Below are 20,814 nucleotides of genomic sequence, written 5' to 3'. Positions count from 1 at the left end.
CGTCGCAAATCCCTCACATCTCAAAACACCGCCGTCACTCCTAAAACTTCCCCCTTCCTAAACAACTAAATGTCTTGTTGCCATATCATTTTTGATTGGCCGACATTGTACATTTTTCGACCAATAGGAAAGGGTGGGTTTTTTTTGGTTTTGTTTTTGCTCACAGGCGGAAAGTGCTTTCGAGTGTTTTCCTTATAAAACGCCGTTTTTACCGTTTCTTCCCACAGTAAATATAAACAACGATAGTATTCAGGAAGAAAACCAAACATTGCATATATTTTTATCATAACTCCGGTTTTACGTGGCCTATCAACACCGTCAATTGTTCCATCCGTCCTGCTCACATCTCCAATAGTCATTAACGTGGCTTCACTCCACATCAGCCACGCCGCTTTGCTAGCTAAAACACCGGTGTCGGCACATAAGGACGCTGTCATAGGCTGTCAATTACGCTGATTAGCTGCATATCGCATTATTGGCTGGACTATAGGATAAGGTGGCATCGTTCTAATCCCATACGGGAGCAGCCAGTCACTTACTGACTAACACTGCAAAACAGAATTGTTAAAGTTTTAATTTTAATTCAGGTTAGATTTTTTTTTTTTTTGTGCGCAACACAGATTTTCTGTGCGCAGAGACCGTGCCAGCAGTGCGCAATTGCGCACGTGCGCAGCTTAGAGGGAACATTGGTCTCCAGTATGAAGAGTTGGACAGCACCAGGCCCTGACATGGTTCACGCCTACTGGCTGAAGAAGCTGACTGCACTCCATGAGTGTCTAGCAGCACAAATGAACCAGCTGCTAGTTGACGAGAGAAACCCGGAATGGCTAACCGAAGGCCGGACAGTCACTGTTATAACCTCAGGATAAAAATGCTCGGAAACTCAGGTGCCTCCTAGGTCCTGCTGTTGGTTGGCTAGGAGCCTGCTGAGCTCCTGTGGCCGGGTTCGGATCAGGTGACTTAGATTGCTCCACCAGCCCTTCTGGTGATACAGAAGAACCAATCCCGATCTCAGGGGCTGCTGACACGACATCCCCTTCGGGTGAACCACTTGGAGGCCCCACAATGTCCACAGCCCCGTCTCCACCATGTGCGTGTGAACCACTCTGAGCGCTCTTCCCAGCTCCATCCGTGCGGGCTCTCACATGATCCTTGTGCCTGCGACCTCGTCTGCCATCCAGCAACTCCACCACAAAAGATACTGGCCCCGAACTATGGTGAATGACACCAGGCAGCCACTGTGAGCCACCCGTAAAGTTTTTGATATATACACAGTCTCCCTGCTTGAAAACAGTGTGTGTTTTCAAGCATGTAGATCATGTCTCACTTTCTGCTCACCTTGTGACTGGGTGACTCTGGCTCCCACATCTGGGCGAAGAAGATCCAGATGAGATCTGGGCTTCCTCCCCATCAGCAACTCTGCTGGGGAAAAGCCTGTGGTTGTATGAGGCATGATGCGATACTGAAACAGGAAACGGCAGAGCCTCTTTTCTATTGAAAGACCTGGCATTTTTTTCAGACCGTCTTTCTGTGTTTCCACGCCGCGCTCCGCTATGCCATAAATTCTTGGAAAACCCCACTCGTGAACGTGGGCCCATTGTCCGTGACCACTGCCTCAGGTAATCCATGTGTTGCAAAGATTCTCCGGAGTGTGTCTGTAACGACTGGGGCTGTGATGTGGGCGTCCAGCCATTTTGAATGCGCATCCACCAACACTAGGAACATGTGGCCCAAAAAGGGGCCGGCAAAATCTAGATGAAGCCTGGACCATGGATGGCTAGGCCACTCCCATGGGTGGAGTGGGGCAGGTGGTGGCATTTTTTGGTTTGACTGACACTGAAAACAGGCTTTTACCTTTTCCTGCAAGGCACTGTCCATTCCTGGCCACCACACGAATGACCTTGCCAGACTTTTCATTCGAGAAATCCCTGGATGAGCCTCACGCAACACTTCAATGATATGTGACCGACCTGGAAGCGGAACAATGACTCGGGAACCCCACAGGATGCAGCCATCTTGAACACTGAGCTCCTGCTTTTCTTGGCTAAGTGCCCCTTTTTCTTGCAGTTATGGCAGGTACAGTCTTTGAAAACACAGTCCTTGACAAAGTGTGCTCCCCCACACCGGTAACACTCCACTAGCTCCCTCGGTTTGCCTCTCACACTCTGAGACCGTGGCGGTCCTAGCCTGTTTGGTGCCCTGGGCAAACACCCCCTCTGGCGCCCCCCCGCCCCTGGTACCCTCCACCCCACCCCACACCCCACACCCACACATAAAATATATTAAGGACTGTACATGAATATATTTTACTGTAAAAACTGTTATTGGAACAAATCAACAACTGATAATGACTAATTAATATTGTGCTGAACACAGTCCAAAAGATTCAGTAAGCTACATCAGTGTCTACTGTTTACTATCATAGCCAAGTGGCTAACAAACGTAAACGGACGCTTTCACTATCCCTACCAATTAATGTTATCTTGTTGTATCTCTGTTGTGGTCAGTGCTATCCTCTATGCTGTTGCATGCTGGGGCAGCAGGTTGAGGGTCAAAGATGCCAACAGACTAAACTAACTGATCCACAAGGCCAGTAATGTTGCGGGGATGGAGCTGGACTCCATTAGGGTGGTGTCTGAGAGGCGAATGTTGTCCAAGATAAGGACAATCATGGATAATACCTCCCACCTACTCCATGACGTACTGGCTAGTCACAGGAGCATGTTCAGTGAGCGACTGAGACTACCAAAAAGCACCACTGAACAACACAGGAAATCATTCCTGCCCGTGGCCATCTCCCTGTACAACTCCTCCATCTAACACACTGTAAACACTGCAATAGTTACACCCTTTTTACACACGCTCTTTTCTACTCTGGAATATTCTTGTCAATTTTCTTGATATTTATTTATAATCACCTCTGTTAATCCTTGATATTTATAATTGAGTGATCTGTATATATTAGTGCTATTTCCTAAATGTGTAAAATCTGTAACATGATGTATTGTTTGGAGTTTAGTCTGTTACTGTTACTATTTTTAGAATTTCTTCTTGGACCAAATGTAACCCACATAATTTCCTTAGGGATTAATAAAGTATTCTTAATATGATTCTGATTGTTTCAGGACACATGACCTGCCATTATCCAGTGACACATCTGCTTACCTGATTCTTTTGCTCGTTTCTCCTCCTCTTCTTTTCTCTTTTTTTCTAAACTGAGCACCGGATAGCTTTGAACTTGTCCATCTTCCATTGGTTTTAATTTTGCACTCCAGTATGAACACCCATCCCCCAACCCGAGGATCACCACAACATAACCTAATAGACCTACACCTTTGTTCACAGATTTGCTTTGTCTAGGGTTTATTTCTGGCATTTCGCACAACCCAGGATTCAAATCATGAATACATAATGGGCTTGGATTTACAACATTATAAATGAAAAGCGCTCTATTTGGAAGCAGCCGGCCCCCTCCCCTGTTCACAGGTTGTGTTTGAGACTTTAAATCATCAAACTGTAAATTATACATTTTAAATTGTTATTGATCCCTTTACCCCTAGTCCTAAAGTGTATATTTATTTTCTTACTCTTCTTATATTTATTGTTTGTTTACTTGCACTGCTGTAACTGGAGCCTCGTCATCTCGTCTCTTTATATACTGTACTGCTGTTTCTATTGCCTGAGCAATTTCCAAAGCTTTCTTAAAGTCCAGTGTGGGCTCCCCTAATAACCGACGCTGCATGCCATCATCATTTATACCACACACCAACCTGTCGCGTAGCATGTCATCCAGCATACCTCCAAACTCACAGTGCTCCGATAGCTGTCTCAGCTCCGCCACATACACAGCCACAGAAACTCCCGGCTTGCGTGAATGAGTGTGGAATTTGAACCGCTGAACAATCACGGAGGGTTTCGGGCAGTGATGATTTTGCACCAACGTCACCAGTTCTTTGAAGCTGAAGTCTCAGGGTTTCTGAGGCGTCGTCAGCTTACATATCAAGTTGTAGGTCCTCGCTCCACACGCACTGAGAAGAACTGACCTTTCTTTTCCTTCGTCTGAAATGCCGTTTGCCAAGAACAAGTGTTCCAGCCTCTCGACATATTCAATCCAGTCGCCGTCTCCCTCGGCGAACTCCGTGAGCGATCCAGTCGTAGCCATAGATGCAAAGTGGTAGTCCGACTGCAAAATCCGTTTCAAAAACTCAAAACTGTCTGTGTTCGGTTTTTATCCTTGTCGCCAAAAAGGTGTTATAACCTCAGGATAAAAATGCTCGGAAACTCAGGTGCCACTTTTTGGACGTTTACTGACCACTTTTAGAAACAACCACAGCTAGTCGCAACACATACAGGAAACTGTTTCTCACATAACATTCCGACAGGGAAAACCCTGAAAAACCTCTGAAGGTTCCGGGGTGCAACACCCCCAAACATATATTAACAACCACACTGTCTACAACAGTCCTCATCCTCAAGGACCCCCAGAAGGGGCCAGCCCCATCCGACCAATAACCTGCCTCAGTATCACTTGGAAGCTCCTGTCAGGTGTCATAGTGGCTAAGATGAACAGGCACATGGGTCAATACATGAGTGGGGCACAGAAAGGAATGGGCAAGGATATGAGAGGCGCAAAACACCAGCTACTGGTAGACCGAGCAGTCAGCCAAGACTGCAAGACTAGGCTGACCAACCTGTGCGCTGCCTGGACTGATTACAAGAAGGCCTATGATTCGATGCCCCACACCTGGATACTGGAATGCCTAGACCTATACAAGATCAACAGGACCCTAAGAACCTTATAATAATAATAATAATAATAAATTTTATTTATAAAGCGCCTTTCAAGACACCCAAGGACACTGTACAATAGATAAAAACACATAATAGAACAACGACACAATGAAGAACAATAAAAACAAAAGCACAAGATAAAATTAACAAACAGTGGGTTCACAGTGAATATGCAGATTTGAACAGATGGGTTTTGAGTTGGGATTTAAACTGGGGGAGAGAACCAATGTTTCTTATATTTGGGGGTGGAGAGTTCCACAGCCTGGGAGCAGAACAGCTAAAAGCCCTGCTTCCCATGGTGCTGAGGCGAAAGGAAGGCACAGAAAGCTGGATAGAAGAAGAAGAAGATCGAAGTGAGCAGGCAGAATTGGTAGTGCTTAACAGGTCAGAAAGGTAAGGAGGTGCGAGGTTATGAATGGCCTTGAAGGTGAGCAGAAGAAGTTTGCATATTATCCGGAATTTCACTGGGAGCCAGTGAAGTTCCTGAAGAACAGGGGTGATGTGCTGGTAGGAGGGGGTTCTGGTAATAATGCGAGCAGCAGAGTTCTGAACCAGTTGAAGCTTATGGAGGGATTTTTGGGGAAGACCATGCAAAAGAGAATTGCAGTAGTCAATACGGGAGGTAACAAGACTGGACAAGAATGGACGTAGACTGGGTGGAAAGTGAAGGACGTAATCTGTTAATGCTGTGTAGATGGAAATAGGCAGAACGGGTGAGATTATTGATGTGAGATTTATAGGAAAGTGAACTGTCTAGGATGACACCAAGGCTCTTAACCTGAGGAGAAGGGAAAACTGTGGAGTTATCGATAGTGAGTGAGAAATGGTTCGCCTTCAAAAGGTTGGATTTGGTACCAATAAGAAGGATTTCAGTTTTATCCTCATTGAGCTGGAGAAAATTAGAGCTAAACCAGGATTTTAATTCAGCTAGACATTCTGTAAGGGAAGAAGGTGGGAGGGAGGAATCAGGTCTGCAGGAGCGATATAACTGGATGTCATCAGCAAAACAGTGAAAGTGAAGATCAGATTTGTGAAAAATGGTACCTAGAGGGAGGATGTATATTATGAAGAGAAGAGGGCCCAAGACTGAACCTTGGGGTACACCAGAAGTGACCTGGAAAAGACGAGAGCGGAATGATTTCAGTTGAATAAACTGGGAGGGGTCAAGGAGATATGATTGAAACCAGGCTAGGGGTGTGTCAGAGATGCCGAGAGAGGAGAGTCTGCTTAGAAGGACAGAGTGAGAGATGGTGTCGAAGGCTGAGCTCAGAACCAAAAGGACGAGAATGGTGAGAAGACCAGAGTCAGCTCCGATTAGAAGATCATTAGTGACTTTAAGTAAAGCAGTTTCTGTACTGTGACATGAACGAAAACCAGATTGAAATCTCTCGTAGATGTTATTATTAACCAGGTGTGAACGTAGTTGAGCTGCAACTACTTTTTCGAGTATTTTAGAGATGAAGGGTAGATTAGAAATCGGACAGAGGTTGTTAAAGTTGTTAGGGTCTAAGGAAGGTTTTTTCAGTATGGGAGTGACTGAAGCAATCTTGAATAAGGAGGGAATGATACCGGTGGTGAGTGAAGAGTGGACGATAGCAGAGATGAGTGGGAGTAAGGAAGAGAGGCAGGATTTCACAAGCCATGTGGGCATAGGGTCAAGATGACATGTGGCAGGCTTTGATTTAAATATAACCTCAGAAATATCAGATAAATCAGGAAGATGAAAAGTGGAAAACGGCTCGAAATAGAGAGAAGGTTCTGGAGAGGGGGTAGACACAACATTTGAACTGAGTTGCTGGTGAATGTTATTAATTTTTGTAGTCCAGAACAGCATCAAGGAGTTACAGGTCTCAGAAGAGTAGAAGTGTGGTGGTAAAGCGTTGGGGGGTTGAATTAGTTTGTTGAGAACCGAAAACAAAATCCTTGCGTTACCCTCATAACAACTGATAATACCTGAGTAGAAACTTTGTTTGGCCTTGTTGATGGAGTATTTATACTGAAGTACATGGTATTTGTAGATTTCTGCATCAACAGTTAAACCAGATTTCTTGTATCAATGCTCGGAGGTCAGAGGGAGCAGAGCGAGCGAAGGAAACAGAGTGAGTTTTTACAGGAGCCAGAGAATCAAGGACATTGAGTAAACAATTATTATAATATAACAACAAATCATCAGGAGTAGAATAGAAGTCCGGAATCTGAATATTGTCCAATCTGGTAGTGAGAATGTCCATATCAATATTCTTGATGTTGCGGAACGAGATGAGACGGGTTGGTTTGGAAGAAGAGCAGCTGATAGTGAGGTTAAATGAAAGGAGGAAATGGTCAGTTATAGGAATTTCAGCAGCAGAAAGAGTTGAGGGAGTAAGACCAGAACAGCAAATCAGGTCCAAGTTGTGTCCTTTGGAGTGAGTCAGTAAATTGTTTAAAACCAAAGCCCTCGAGACAGGAGGAAAAGTCTCTGGTGAGCAGAAGGTCATTATTATCCATATGAATGTTGAAATCTCCCACCAAGATAACATTTGGGGAGAGAGATGAAAGATGGGTTAGTAGATTAGCAAAGTCACTGAGGAAGACAGGGTTAGGTTTGGGGGGGCGGTATACAGTAGCTATGATGGTGGGAATAGGTCCAGTCAGCTCACATGCAAGGGGAACTAAAGGTATCAACATTCACTGGCAGGACTTTTAAGTTCTGGCGAAAAATGATCGCGAGACCACCCTGTGAGGGACCAAGCAGCCAAGGCATAGAGGACACAGGCAAAAAAATATCTTCAAAAAGGGTTTTCTTTATTTTAACCCTCAAAAAGTTCAAAAATGACAAAATTCAGAAACATAATTAGCAGGCCCATAAAAGAGGTCAACTAAATATAACTCTATGAAAAATAATTTCCAGAAACTTAAACAAACAAAGTGAGACACAACTTAACTCACAAACTGACCTAATTACAAAGACACATGAGGGTAGCTTTTATAATGGTTTGGCCAAACCATTTACACACAATAGGGGGAAACAAAAACACACACTAATATTAACTAAGCACAGAATAACCTAAGTAAACCTAAAACACCCCTACTCCTGGTAAGCCCATGGTTGGTCCTGCTGAGCAGGCATTTTGTTCCCAGAGTCCTCAGCCACGCCTTTTGCCCAGACAGGAAACAGCCACCGCCCAAACCCAGGTAACTCAAAGAAAGAGAAACATTTTAGAAAAACCACACAATGCTACTATGTGTGCGCCTCATAATATCAGTGTTAGGTTTAACCAAATGATTAATGAATTATATTAATGAAAAAAACTGCAAAACAAACTAATAAAGTGAACAAATGGACTGATTTACCCATGTGTGGCTGATGCCATCACACACCCCCACGACCTGAGCAGCGAGGTTTAGAAGGGTAAACAAACCCCGGAGGAGTTGATTCATTTAGCTGAGAAAAGTCATCAGGTTGTTGCCAGGTTTCAGTTAAACAGAAAAGGTCAAACTTACAGTCAGAAAGGAGGTCTTGGATGAGAGGTCCCTTATTTGTCAGTGAGCGGATGTTTAGAAGACCGAAGTTGAGTGGAGTGTTTTCTTTTTTGCTAATCGCAGTCGGCGCCCTGGTCAGGTGGGCTAGAGATCGGTGGTTGACAGCCCGATCAGGGTTCCTGCAAGGGCGGAGAGTAGCAGACCAAAACAATTTAATTCCGCTGGAGTTGAGGAAAATCCTGCGGGACCCGAGATAGATGCATCTCCGGCGAGGCTGGAAAGTGATGTCCGGGTGGTAGTGGAGCTCCACCGGCGACGGGAGCGACAGCTGGCCGCGAAGGCGCAGGAGCTCAGCGGCCGTATAGCAGAGCAGTCCAGCCGTAGGATGGTAGATGAGCATCAGGAGAATCCAGAATAGTGCCAACCAGCTCAAAAACATCTTGGCCCACATTTTGGACGATGTGGAAGAAAAGGAGCCGAGCCGGCCGGAGCAACGAACAGGTAGTCTAAAAAAGCTCAAACAGTTAAGCTAGTGCAGCTCACTGGGAATAAGATGTCAGAGCACATTTAGCTGAAGTAGCAGACGTTGAGGACAATCGTTACAAATCAATCCCTGGCGGAGATTGATCTGGCCCTGAGTGTGAATGTCCCTGTTCATTCAAATCTGAATCCAAATAATCCAAATTATCGAAAATGTACCGGTGAGTAGCGGCAGCCAGACGCGCCAGCGTTCACTCAAGCAGGAAGTTCCTTCATCAGGAACTCAGTGGGGATGGGGCGAACAAAACTACAGGCCAACTTCAAGCCCATAGCACAAGTCACCACCAAGTGTGGGATCTACCAAGGAGATGCTCTGTCCCCACTGCTGTTCTGCATAGGCCTGAACCCCCTCAATGAGATCGTTGACAAGACTCGCTATGGATACCAACTACGTAACGGAGCAGTTGTCAACCACCTCCTGTACATGGATGGCCATCAAGCTGTATGCCAAGAGTGAACGAGACATCGATTCACTGATCCACACCACCAGGATATACAGCGATGACATCGGAATGTCGTTCGGACTGGAGAAGTGTAGTCAGATGATAACAAAGAGAGGGAAGGTAGTCAGAACTGAGGGGATTGAACTACCAGAAGGCAACATTGCAGACATAGAGGACAGTTACAAGTACCTGGGGATCCCACAGGCAAATGGGAACCACGAAGAGGCCGCTAGGAAAGCTGCAACCACCAAGTACCTGCAGAGGGTCAGGCAAGTCCTGAGGAGTCAGCTGAACAGTAAGAACAAGATCTGGGCTGTCAACACCTACACCCTGCCTGTGATCAGGTACCCTGCTGGGATAATAAGTTGGTGAAAGGAGGAGATAGAAGCCACTGACATCAAGTCCGGAAAGCTCCTGACCATGCATGGAAGGTTTCACCCCAAGTCTAGCACCCTGAGGCTGAACGCTAAGCGGAAGGAAGGAGGCCAGGGACTGGTGAGTCTCAGTACCACAGTCCAGGATGAGACAACGAACATCCACGAATACATCAGGAAGATGGCCCCAACTGACCGCATTCTCAGTGAATACCTCAGGCAGCAGAAACCCAAGAAAGAGGAGGAAGGCGAGGAACCATCATGGAAGGACAGGCCCCTGCACGGTATGTACCACCGGCAGATAGAGGAGGTGGCTGATATCCAGAAATCCCACCAGTGGCTGGACAAAGCTGGACTGAAAGACAGCACAGAGGCACTAATCATGGCAGCACAGGAACAAGCCCTGAGCACAATATTCATAGAGGCTGGGGTCTACCACACCAGGCAAGACCCCAGGTGCAGGCTGTGTAAAGATGCCCCTGAGACAATCCAGCACATAACAGCAGGGTGCAAGATTGTAGCAGGCAGGGCATACATGGAATGCCATAACCAAGTGGCCGGCGTAGTATACAGAAACATCTGTGCTGAATATGGCCTGGAAGTCCCGAGGTCAAAATGGGAGATGCAGCCTAGTGTGCTGGAGAATGACCGAGCTAAGATCCTGTGGGACTTCCAGATACAGATGGACAAAATGGTGATGGCTAACCAACCAGACATAGTGGTGGTAGACAAACAGAAGAAGACGGTCGTAGTGATAAATGTAGCGGTTCCAAATGACAGCAACATCAGGAATAAGGAACACGAGAAGCTTGAGAGATACCAAGGGCTCAGGGAAGAGCTCGAGAAGTTGTGGAGGGTGAAGGTAACGGTGGTCCCAGTGGTAATCGGAGCACTGGGTGCGGTGACTCCCAAACTAGGCAAGTGGCTCCAGCAGATCCCAGGAACAACATCGGAGATCTCTATCTAGAAGAGCGCAGTCCTAGGAACAGCTAAGATACTGCGTAGGACCCTCAAGCTCCCAGACCTCTGGTAGAGGACCCAAACTTGAAGGATAGACTGTCCGCAGGGGTAAGAGTGGAATTAAAAAAAAAAAATCATATGCAGTATTCTTTGGCCCTGGAGCTGGCAGTTAGCCCAGCGAATTTTGGTCTGCAGAAGAAGAACGACAACTATTTCTACAAACTGGGTAGTTTTGTTTTCAGTTTGTGTGCGTGTGTGTGCATGTGTCACCATGACAAAATGAAATGTTAAACACGCTAACTTAAAACAAAAATAACAAAACAGTAAGCCAGTTTTTATTTTGTTGGCAGGTCTCTCTGTGTAGTCATCATTCATGTGTTGAAAGACTCTGCCAGCACCTTAACGCCCTCATAAGATGCAGTCACGATACTTTGCAGGTATGACATGACTATGAAATACAATGAAGGGTGTGGTCCTAGAAGTTATTGGCACTGCTGCTGGTGTGATATATTAACAGATTGACTTCTAGTTATTTGGAGCATCTGGTTGCATCATAGCCAAAATAAGCTATAATCTTCACTTTCCCTGACACATATTTTCAACTTTTTTTAGCATGTCCAACTTCAGAAGACAGTTTACACTAACCAATCCACAATTTTTTATTAACAGTTGAAGTTTTTGTGAAACTAAGGTCATATTCATTCAGCCTATGTCACTTAACCTATGTGATTCTATGCCAAGTTTTGTTACTTTTAGCGCAGTATCAGCACAACCTGCCAAAGTACTCTGGAAGCTTGTGACAGTGGTGCTGAGTGATGTTTCCATTGTGGTCAGTTTGGGGCACTGGGGGATGTGTTTAATTGGGTATTGGGCTGTATTCCTGCTCAGTCACGATCAAACCGGCTTTATCAAAAACAAACACAAGATAAAGTGATGCAAGCGCTACACTTGATAGATATTAGGAGTCAGAATAACTCCAAATCAATTGCTACTAGCACAGAAACAGAAAAGACCTTTGACTCAGTAGAATGCAAGCTTGTCTATTTGGTGCTGAAGCAGTTTGGATTTAAAGGTAGAATAGAATAGAATAGAGTAATCCTTTAATTGTCCCACAAGGGGAAATTTGGTTGTAACAGCAGCCAGAAAAACACATATACAAACAAACAGGACACAGGACAGAAACATACGCAATTTTTTCTTTTTCTTTTTTTTTCTTTTTTTTTACATATTTACATAAAGGACAATAGTTACCAAAAACAGAGTACTGTACAGTTATTAAAATTAAATACAGATAGGTTGTAGTGTGAATTGATTGATAAAATAGTGCAAGTTACAGTGCTGATGTAACCATCTATGTTTGTTGGGAGCAGTTTTGATTGTACAGTCTGACAGCTGCAGGGAGGAAGGACCTGCGGAAACGCTCCTTCATGCATCTAGGATGCAGCAATCTGTCACTGAAGGAGCTCTGCAGTTCAGCAACATTTACATGCATGGGGTGGGAGACTGTCCATCAGAGATTTTATTTTGGCCAGAGTCCTTCTGTCTCCCACCACCTGCACTGGGTCCAGGGTGCATCCCAGAACAAAGCTGGCCTTCCTGATGAGTTTATCCAACCTCTTCCTCTCAGCTGCCGATAAACTGCTGCTTCAACATACAACACTGTAAAAAATGACAGATGCCACCACAGAGTCATAGAAGGTCTTTAAAAGCGCTCCCTGGACTCCAAATGACCTCAGCCGCCTCAGCAAGTAGAGGAATTAAGGTGAAGATATAATTTAAACCAAAGGAAACTAGATAGCATCTCACACAGCAGCAAGGCTTATAATTTGAACGAAAGTGATTTCTATAGATGCAGTTGAGACATCACTTTGACAAACATATAAAAGTTACACAGGAACGTGACATTCATTAATATTTTATTTTACACCTGTAGGGGTAACAGCCACAAAAGGCCGGTTTCTAGACTGTATTTATGTTTGCTGTCCCTCATTATGGTCAAATGGGAGAAGGAAGCAAATATTACACTGAAGAAAGAAGAATGGTTAAATATTTGTAAAACAAGTGCTAGCACCTTCAGTCCTGTTGAGTGGAATTAATTTTCATGGAAGAATTGTAAGTGATTATTATTACTCCAAAATCAAAGTTTTGGCAAGACAACAGTCCCAAATCCAGTTAACAATGGAGAAAACCATATATTTTAGGTGACTGATCACTACCATATATTTTGCAATTGTCTAGCTATTTGATGTTACTGGGTTGAGGTTCTGACAAAAAAATAAACTTGTGCGAGACTGAGATTGATATTAGTTCAAGAATATAAATATCAGCTGAATTAAATACTAGAGAAAGGTACCTTTGTAACATATTGTTCAACGTCAATAAAAAGGCAATAACAAAGAGTGCTGTATAAAGATTCATTAGTTGTAGGGGAGTGGTTGGCCACTGTTGAACACGTCAGCAGTTTTCCAAGTAAATGTAAATTTTCCAAGTAAATTTTTAAAGCTTCTGTTGTCATGAAATTCTCACCAGATGTTAGTAATAACCCATCCAACCCACACAGGGAAAGAACTCAAACCATTACGCAACATAATGAGAAATGACACAGGGAAAAGGGACACTTTATTATCAACTGGTTCAGTCCTGAAATGATGGCCAGTGAAAAGGAGTCTCATTACCGAGGTGTCACACAAGAAACAGCTCATGAAACTAGTGAGCTCTTGCAAGCCCCTTGCAATCTTATTGTTCCAAAGCATATTGATGGCATTGGTTACAGAAGAATTTCTAAATTAAAGGCTCCAGTGAGCACTGCTGAGGCTATAACCTGGAAGTGGAAAGAACAAACCAGCCATGACCGTGTGCTTCCCATAAGATTTAAGACAAAGGAGTGAAAAGAATTATCAGAAGAGTTGTCCAAGAGCCAAGAAATGCTTATTTAAGCTGCAGAAATATCTGGAGTCAGCAGGTACAATTGTTTCAAAGAACACTCACTATAACAAATAAAGTAGAGCTTTATTTTCCCAGGACTCAAAAAATCCACAGTCACATTTGGTGTACAATCAAGTCTCAGTGAAAAAGTCCAAAGTACATAAAGTAGACACATTCATGGCTCTCTAGAAACACATTTGTCGTTACACAATACATAGGATCACGTTTTTAAGACTGCAGTTGCATAATATAGAGAACGTCAAGTTGAATGAATTGCATATAGTTTTTTTCAGGTATGATGTTAAGTCAGGTTTGTTGTTTGCTCTAGGTCCAAGATAAATACATAGTCAAAGAGGCATTAAGAAGTAGGATTTGCATGCACGGCAACAATTTTGATGGACTGTACTTTTTTTGTATTTTGTTGTGCTTCTATAGAGATCAGATGAACAAAGACTTACCTGTGGGTGTGAGTCATTTTTTAGGCCACGGGTGGCTGAAATATAAACAAAGCCATCTAGGAAATTGGAAGAAAAATATATGTGAATGTAACTAGAAAACATAGATAAAATAACAATATCTTTCTTATAGGACTTTTCTTGATTCACGACGCTACAAATTAGGTTAGCAAGGTAGTAAAGGAAGAAGAAATCTGAGTCATTCAAGGCATGTTGTTACTTTTGGAATTATAACTGTATTATAACTCTTCAAATATAGCATTTTTTAAATTATTAAGACCAGCAATACTTGGATCAATCAGGCATAACATTATTCTTCTATTATTCTATTCTATTATGTGAGTTGGTCACCCTTTTGCTGCCAAAACAGTTCTTACCCATCGAAGCATGGACTCCACAGATGCTGTGGGATCTGGCACCAAGATCTTAATAACAGGTCTTTTATGTCCTGTAAGTTATTAGTTGGGGCCTTCATCGATCTGAGCAATTTGAGCTACAGTCTACTGAATCAGACCACACAAGCCAGCCTTTGCTCAACAGATGCATTGATGAGCCAAGACCCCGTCACTTGTTCACCTCTGTTCCTTCTTTGGACCTTTTCTAGATACCGTTCACTACAGACTGGGAAAACCCCACAAGAGTGGCAGGTTTGACGATGAATGCAATGTATAAAACCATTTCAATGATCCGTTCATCCAGTCGCTGCAGTGGGGATGCAGTTTGTTTGCATTCCAGCGAACTGAAACAAGTTCAATTGTTTTGGTCAACTTCACTAAATTCTCTAAAATTATCATACAGCTGAATCTTTAACATCTTGAGAATTTCTCAAAAACTAAACAGGATGGCAATCACATTTCATTCATCGCACAACTGTTGTAGTAGCCTTCAATTTTCACCAAGTTTATCCAGTAAACTGAATCTGTAATATTCCAAAAAATATAAATCAAGCACATTGTTATATACAATTATCAATTTTTTATTGGAGGTAACATTCAGCATCAAACAAATTGCTAGAAGTTGCATCATAGTTACTATAATTAAAACTTCAAAAGAGGCAATATGGAATTAATGCACCAAACAAATGGTGGAACTATATGTACATACTGGCCTATAGTTTACAAAGAACTATAAATATTTTGATAGAAATAACTCAACTATTAACTAAAATTTTACAAAATTTATCTTTTGGAGTTATTACAGTCAGCAGCACAATAATAGCTCCCAGTGCATAATCAGCTTATAAACAGATTGTCTTTCACACACACACACACACACAGACACGCACGCACACACACACAGCACACAGTATTTTTAATTCTTAATTCAGAATTCACGATGTAGCTTCCAAAGTAAAAGTAAATTCCAAAAAAAACTAACAAGCAAAAACAAAAAACAGATTGACTCTTCAGCAGCTTTAAAAGCTTTGATTCCCAATAATGTTTTGTTGAATTAGACATTTACAGATTCTTTTAGTTTGTTTTAGCTTCCTGTAGTTGGTAACAGACAACTATGTGAGGCATACATGGTCCAAAACAAGACCTGTCTTTCAAAATGTTTTCTTTTGGCTCATTTTTAAAAGCTCCTTCATCAGTTAGTGTTGTTTGACACTAATAACATGAGGGGGACTGGTCTCCTGCTGAAAGTCTAACTTTCCTCCAGAGAGAAATTCGACTCTCTTCTGTGAAAGAAAAGAGGAAAAGCAGTTAACAAGAAGTTCATGAGGAGGAGGAGGAAGAAGCGCTAAATAAGGAGGATGTTTAAATGTTTCTGACACTTACGTGTCTTGGTGCTTGCTTATCATGTGATTGTTGTATTCCAAAACAGGAGGGATTGTCTCCTCATCCTCAGGAAGCTGGAACCAAGAGATAGAATCAGAAGACCAACCAAAAATGAACCAGTATCTGAGGCCTGCATAATCAAAGGGCAAGAACACCATCTAGTGCAGTCTTACCTCCCAGTACGCTTCATCATCAAAGCAAAAGTCATCAGCAGGATCTCCCCAGATGGGAAACTTCAGGATAAAACCTTTGAAAAGAGAACATTATATCATTAAGATTTGTTACTTCAGTTATTCTTGCCCATCATAGCATTGCTCACTGTAAATTTTCCACAAACTGTTGGTTATAGCATTATCAAACTCACCAACACAGACTCCTCCAACTAGTCCAAAAGCAATTGCTACACATGTGCCAGCAGCCTGGTAGCCTCCCTGCGTTCCCAAAGTCCTGTTTTCATACTTGCCAGTCAAGTCAAATGTCTCGATCAGCCTGTGCAGAAGCAAAACAACCCTTGAATGTTGGTGCACTTTAAGTGCATCATAACTGAGGTAGAAACTTCAAATGTCACAATATAGTTTGGGTGAATCATTTCAAAAAGATGCGGTCAAATAACTGGGTGTGTGGTTCTGTATAAGTAGTGAGTCAGTAAACAGGTCTGGTCAAGTTCTGAATTTTGAGTTCTGTGTGTATTTTACATAGTTGCTCACCCCTCTTTGCTATAGACCTCTTCAGTAGCTAAGGCAGCGACTAAGGCACCTATGAAGCCACCGAGCATCCCTGGCACTGCATGCAGGTTGTGGATGCCACATGTATCCTGGAGCTTGAGCTTTTTCTCCAAAAAGGGCTGAGAAAATAAACAGTCACACATTAATTGGTGAAGGATATTTAAATTCCTAAAGTTCTATGTGTCAGTGATCTTTTATTTATCTGCGGTTAGGTCCATAAATATTTGGGCAGAGACGACCTTTCTAATTAATTTTAAATGCAACAACTCAGATGCAGTTATCTAAGTGCAGACTTTTACCTTTAATTCAGTGGGTTGAACAAAAAGATTGGATAAAATAAAAATAAAAATAAAAATATGAGGAAATGAAGAATTGTTTTTAAACAATCTCTTCATTTCAGGGGCTCAAAAGCAATTGGACAAATTAAATAACTGAAAATGTTCATTTCTAATACTTGGTTGAAATCCCTTTGCTGACAATGATAGCCTGAAGTCTTGAACTCATGGACATTACCAGATGCTGGGTTTCCTCTTTCTAATGCTCTGACCTTTACTGCAGCTTCTTTTAGTTGCTGTTTGTTTGTGGGCCTTTCTGTCCAAAGTCTTCAACAAGTGAAATACATGCTCAATTGGGACAATATTAGTTGACTGACTTGGCCATTCAAGAATATTCCTCATAAACTTCTGGGTTGCTTTGGCTGTATGTTTTTGTTAAATCAACTTGTTGTTTGTTAACTCAGTTTGACTGCATTTAGCTGGATGTGAGCAGACAGTATGTCACCACCTGTCACCTCAGAATTCATCCAGCTGCTTCTGTCCTGTGTCACATCATCAATCACTAGTGTCTCAGTGCCACTGGCAGCCTTGTACACCCAAACCATCACACCGTCTTTGTGTCATCCAATTTGAATGTGGATACCCTCCAATGAAAGCTGAGATTCTACACATTATGCATATATCCATTATATAACTAGAATTCCAATATGTTTCGGTAAACGGGTATAAAAAAACAAACAAACAAAAAAAACTTTATTGTAAACTATTCATCTTATACTCAATATTAAAACTACAGTGAACACTCTTAAAATGAGTGTCCTTATCATACTCCTGATTTCCTAACAGCATTCAAAGTTTTTGTATGCCACCATTGTCTTTTTAATTTTTTTTTTCCACAGATAGCACCACAAAACTCACTCAGAACAGAGGTTACACAATTAAAGGATGACATCACTCACCGTGACATACAGGTACCCAAAGGTGGAAATGATACCACAGCAGAAACCCACAATGATTGCACCGTAAGGAGTGATCATAAACTCTGCTGCTGTTCCCATTGCAACACCGCCAGCCAGAGTGGCATTCTGGATATGTACCTGTCAGGTAAAAAGCAACACTTTAGTCGTCAGAATAGGAGGATTTTTATGAGCTTGAGTATGCTTTTATGATGCAATACCATGTCCAGTTTTCCTTTCTTTTGACCCATACTGGAGATGGCCACAGTGGTGAGAACACAGGAAGCGAGGGCAAGGTAAGTGTTGATGGCTGCTCTGTGCTGTCCGGCACCGTGGGGTGTGATGGCCGAGTTGAAACTGGGCCAGAACATCCACAGGAAAAGTGCACCTGCGAGGTGTAAGATAGACAAGGACATATTAGGTTTTCTAAACAAAACAGAGTGTGTCAAACTATATAAAAATCACCAGCTACTCACCAATCATAGCAAACAGATCAGAGTGGTAGACAGAACCATTGAGACGTTTACTTAAGTTCAGGTTTGGCCGGTACAGCACCCAGGAGATGGCCAAACCATAGTACCCTCCAAAGGCGTGAATGACCATGGAGCCACCAGCATCTCTGCACTGTAAAAACAGTTAAGTTTGGCTTTAGTGCGCAGAAAAACACAGCTGCAAACACACAAAATACTAATTTTAAAGTCTGAAGCAAAATAAAAAAAAATTTGTGGCCGCTGAGACTCACATGAAGGAGGTCAAGGATGACGTATTCCTCCACAGCAAAAAGTGTGACGCCAAATAAGGTGACAACCATCAGCTGGACAGGGCTTACTTTCCCCAAGAGGGCCCCGTAGGCGATCAGAGATCCAGCGCAGCAGAAGTCAGCGTTGATCAGACTGCAGGAAAACAACCACAGTTCAAGCTGGTAATTAACCTTTACAAGTTAAAGAATGTGGTTTCATTTTTGAGTTACATAACTAACCAAAGAGAGGAGGCACTTACTTCTCAATTCCAATGGTGATTTTTCCAGTGACGGGGTCGATATGGTGGAACCAACCTTGCATGAGGAGAGCCCACTGTAGACCAAAGGCAGCGATTAGGAAGTTAAAGCCCACGCCACCAAAGCTGTAGCGCTTCAGGAAAGTCATGAGAAAGCCAAAGCCCACAAAGATCATGACATGCACATCCTGGAAGCCTGCAGAGATTAAAAGAAAAGAGAAAAGAGAAACAAAAACATTATGCTGTGGAATGCAGGTGTATCACTGATACCTGTGGTCCCCCTGCACCCTGGCTTTAAAAATAAATAAATACAACAACAGCAGGAGGAGTTTGACTTACTCAAAATCCATTTCTGGATTTTACTTTCACTTCAGCTTTACATTTTTTCATTAAAATCGTCTTTTTAACTTAGGTTGTGTAATTTATGAATTCATTCAGCTTCTAATGTTAATTTCTGAAAGACAGGCCTCAGTAACATTGAATTAAACATTGCACATTAAAGCTTATTCAGTATTTGAGTTCTTCCAGATTACCACACATAAGCCTGGTAAACGTATGGGTTTTGTTGTTGTTGTTGTTGTTTATTTAAATATTTGAAGCTTCTTTTTTGTGTTGCATACACAGAAGAGATGTCTTCGGTTAAAATTGAAAGTTAACTTCATAAAATCCCTTTGAATTTCTAGCAGTGAACAGACGCCAGGGGCATAAATAGAGGTGTGAGAATTGAAAAAAGGCCACAATTTAGCTGAAAACTTTTGCAGGTGTGAAATGATATTACTACTACTAATTATTATTATTATTATTATTATTATTATTATTATTATTATTATTATTATTATTATTATTATAAAAATAATAATAAAAACAAAAACACACACACAGTAATCCTATTGCCACCAGTGGAAGCCAATAAAATCTTTAAGTATGACTGTTCGACATTCTTATTTATTCAAACATAGATCTACGTTAAAAGCGCATGCATGTAGCATGCTAAAAGTAGCACATGCACTTGAAAATGAAAAGCGATGTCTTACATGCTACTGTTCTTGTACTTACTTGGGTATCTGTAGTAGAAGTCATTCTCAATGTCGCTGGTGATGTTATGACTCTTTTTGTATTTAACCCAGCCTTTTGCATCTGATTCGTCGTCATACCGGATAAAAAGTCCAAACAGAACAATCATAGCAATCTGCCAGACGAAGCAGACAGCCGGCAAACTAACACGCACATAGGTGTTCTTTTGCGGGCCGAAGAAATTTGCAGCTCTTTCACAGCAGTTTCCCATCTTGGTGGCTTTCTCCCGATGATGCTCTGATCACTCCTCAGGCAGGCCCTCACTCGCTGTGGCTTCAGGCTGGATGACAGCATCTATATATACTGTGAGCTTTGGGGGTGTGTGACTCTCTCTCTACCACTCACAAGCAAGGTGTGTGCTCTCGTTATCTTTCATGAGGTAAACCACTCCTTATCTGCTGATGTTCCTGTTAAAACTAGAGGACGTTATTCCTAGAACAGGCAGCAGGAAATACTCTGATTACACAACTAAATGTGTGTGTGATTGATTAAAATACATTTGAAGAGTACAAGCCCAGTACGACTTCTCAAAACACCCATTATATCAAAAGTGTCCAATAGGTCTTAAACACAGTAAATATTACAACCTGTAACAGGTAATGTATTCAGCAGCTGTCCCTGCAGCTGAAATAAGGAATTGCTACTGCTGTTCATTTAGTACTGGCAATGAATTTTGAGTGACACCTGTGTGCTCTCTCGAGGAATGAAACTGGTCTCAGGTGAACGCACCTGTCAGTCAGGCTTATACTACATTTCAGAGAGAGCTTCATACTGGATTTAGGATTTTTCTTAACCAAGGTTTAAAAAAAATTGCTTTTACAATTCTTCTTTTATGTGACATCACCATATCTGCCATGCCCTTTTCTACTCTTTGAAACGGTGTCTGCTTTCTCAGGATGAAGTGAGCAAACATGGCCCGTATCCAGTTTCATACTCGAACATCAATTTTACGCAGCCTTTTTAATTGGCGCAAACGCCAATAAAAGGTCTTGAAGGTGGCATGCTAGGCAAAGCTGACAAAAGCAATGTACCTTCCTTAGTGCACTGCCCACATCCTTGA

The 20,814-nt window shown here is 42.4% G+C and overlaps 1 protein-coding gene across 2 annotated transcripts; it reads right to left on the bottom strand.

Annotated features, from left to right (window-relative positions):
- Nucleotides 1-15,575: 15,575 nt before the first annotated feature.
- On the bottom strand, nt 15,576-20,610 carry rhcga (Rh family, C glycoprotein a). 2 transcript variants are annotated; one of them, XM_063498879.1, is made up of 12 exons: nt 20,599-20,610; nt 19,737-19,917; nt 18,684-18,876; nt 18,427-18,577; nt 18,161-18,308; nt 17,906-18,072; nt 17,688-17,825; nt 16,436-16,572; nt 16,093-16,217; nt 15,902-15,975; nt 15,729-15,802; nt 15,576-15,628 (listed from the first exon to the last, which is right to left on the bottom strand). In XM_063498879.1, the coding sequence occupies exons 1-12, from the start codon at nt 20,608-20,610 to the stop codon at nt 15,595-15,597; spliced, it is 1,434 nt and encodes a 477-aa protein (XP_063354949.1). In that variant the 3' UTR covers nt 15,576-15,594. The 2 variants fall into 2 exon arrangements, with proteins under 2 accessions (XP_063354949.1, XP_063354878.1); XM_063498808.1 differs by lacking the exon at nt 20,599-20,610 and having other exon boundaries at nt 19,737-19,965.
- Between the last annotated feature and the right edge of the window lie 204 nt (nt 20,611-20,814).

The sequence above is a fragment of the Pelmatolapia mariae genome, linkage group LG1, assembly GCF_036321145.2.
Source record: "Pelmatolapia mariae isolate MD_Pm_ZW linkage group LG1, Pm_UMD_F_2, whole genome shotgun sequence".
NCBI classification, from domain to species: domain Eukaryota; kingdom Metazoa; phylum Chordata; class Actinopteri; order Cichliformes; family Cichlidae; genus Pelmatolapia; species Pelmatolapia mariae.
Note: the sequence above shows the minus strand (reverse complement) of the source record. Positions and strands in the feature narration are given on the sequence as shown.

What these genes read in the sequence shown, in the direction of transcription:
- rhcga (XM_063498808.1), bottom strand. Translation starts at nt 19,965, where the DNA reads ATGGGAAACTGCTGTGAAAGAGCTGCAAATTTCTTCGGCCCGCAAAAG. An exon ending in TTGGGTACCTGTATGTCACG is followed by an intron (nt 16,573 to 17,687) that starts GTGAGTGATGTC and finishes TTATTTTCTCAG; the next exon opens with CCCTTTTTGGAGAAAAAGCT. An exon ending in ATAAGCAAGCACCAAGACAC is followed by an intron (nt 15,629 to 15,728) that starts GTAAGTGTCAGA and finishes TTTCTTTCACAG; the next exon opens with AAGAGAGTCGAATTTCTCTC.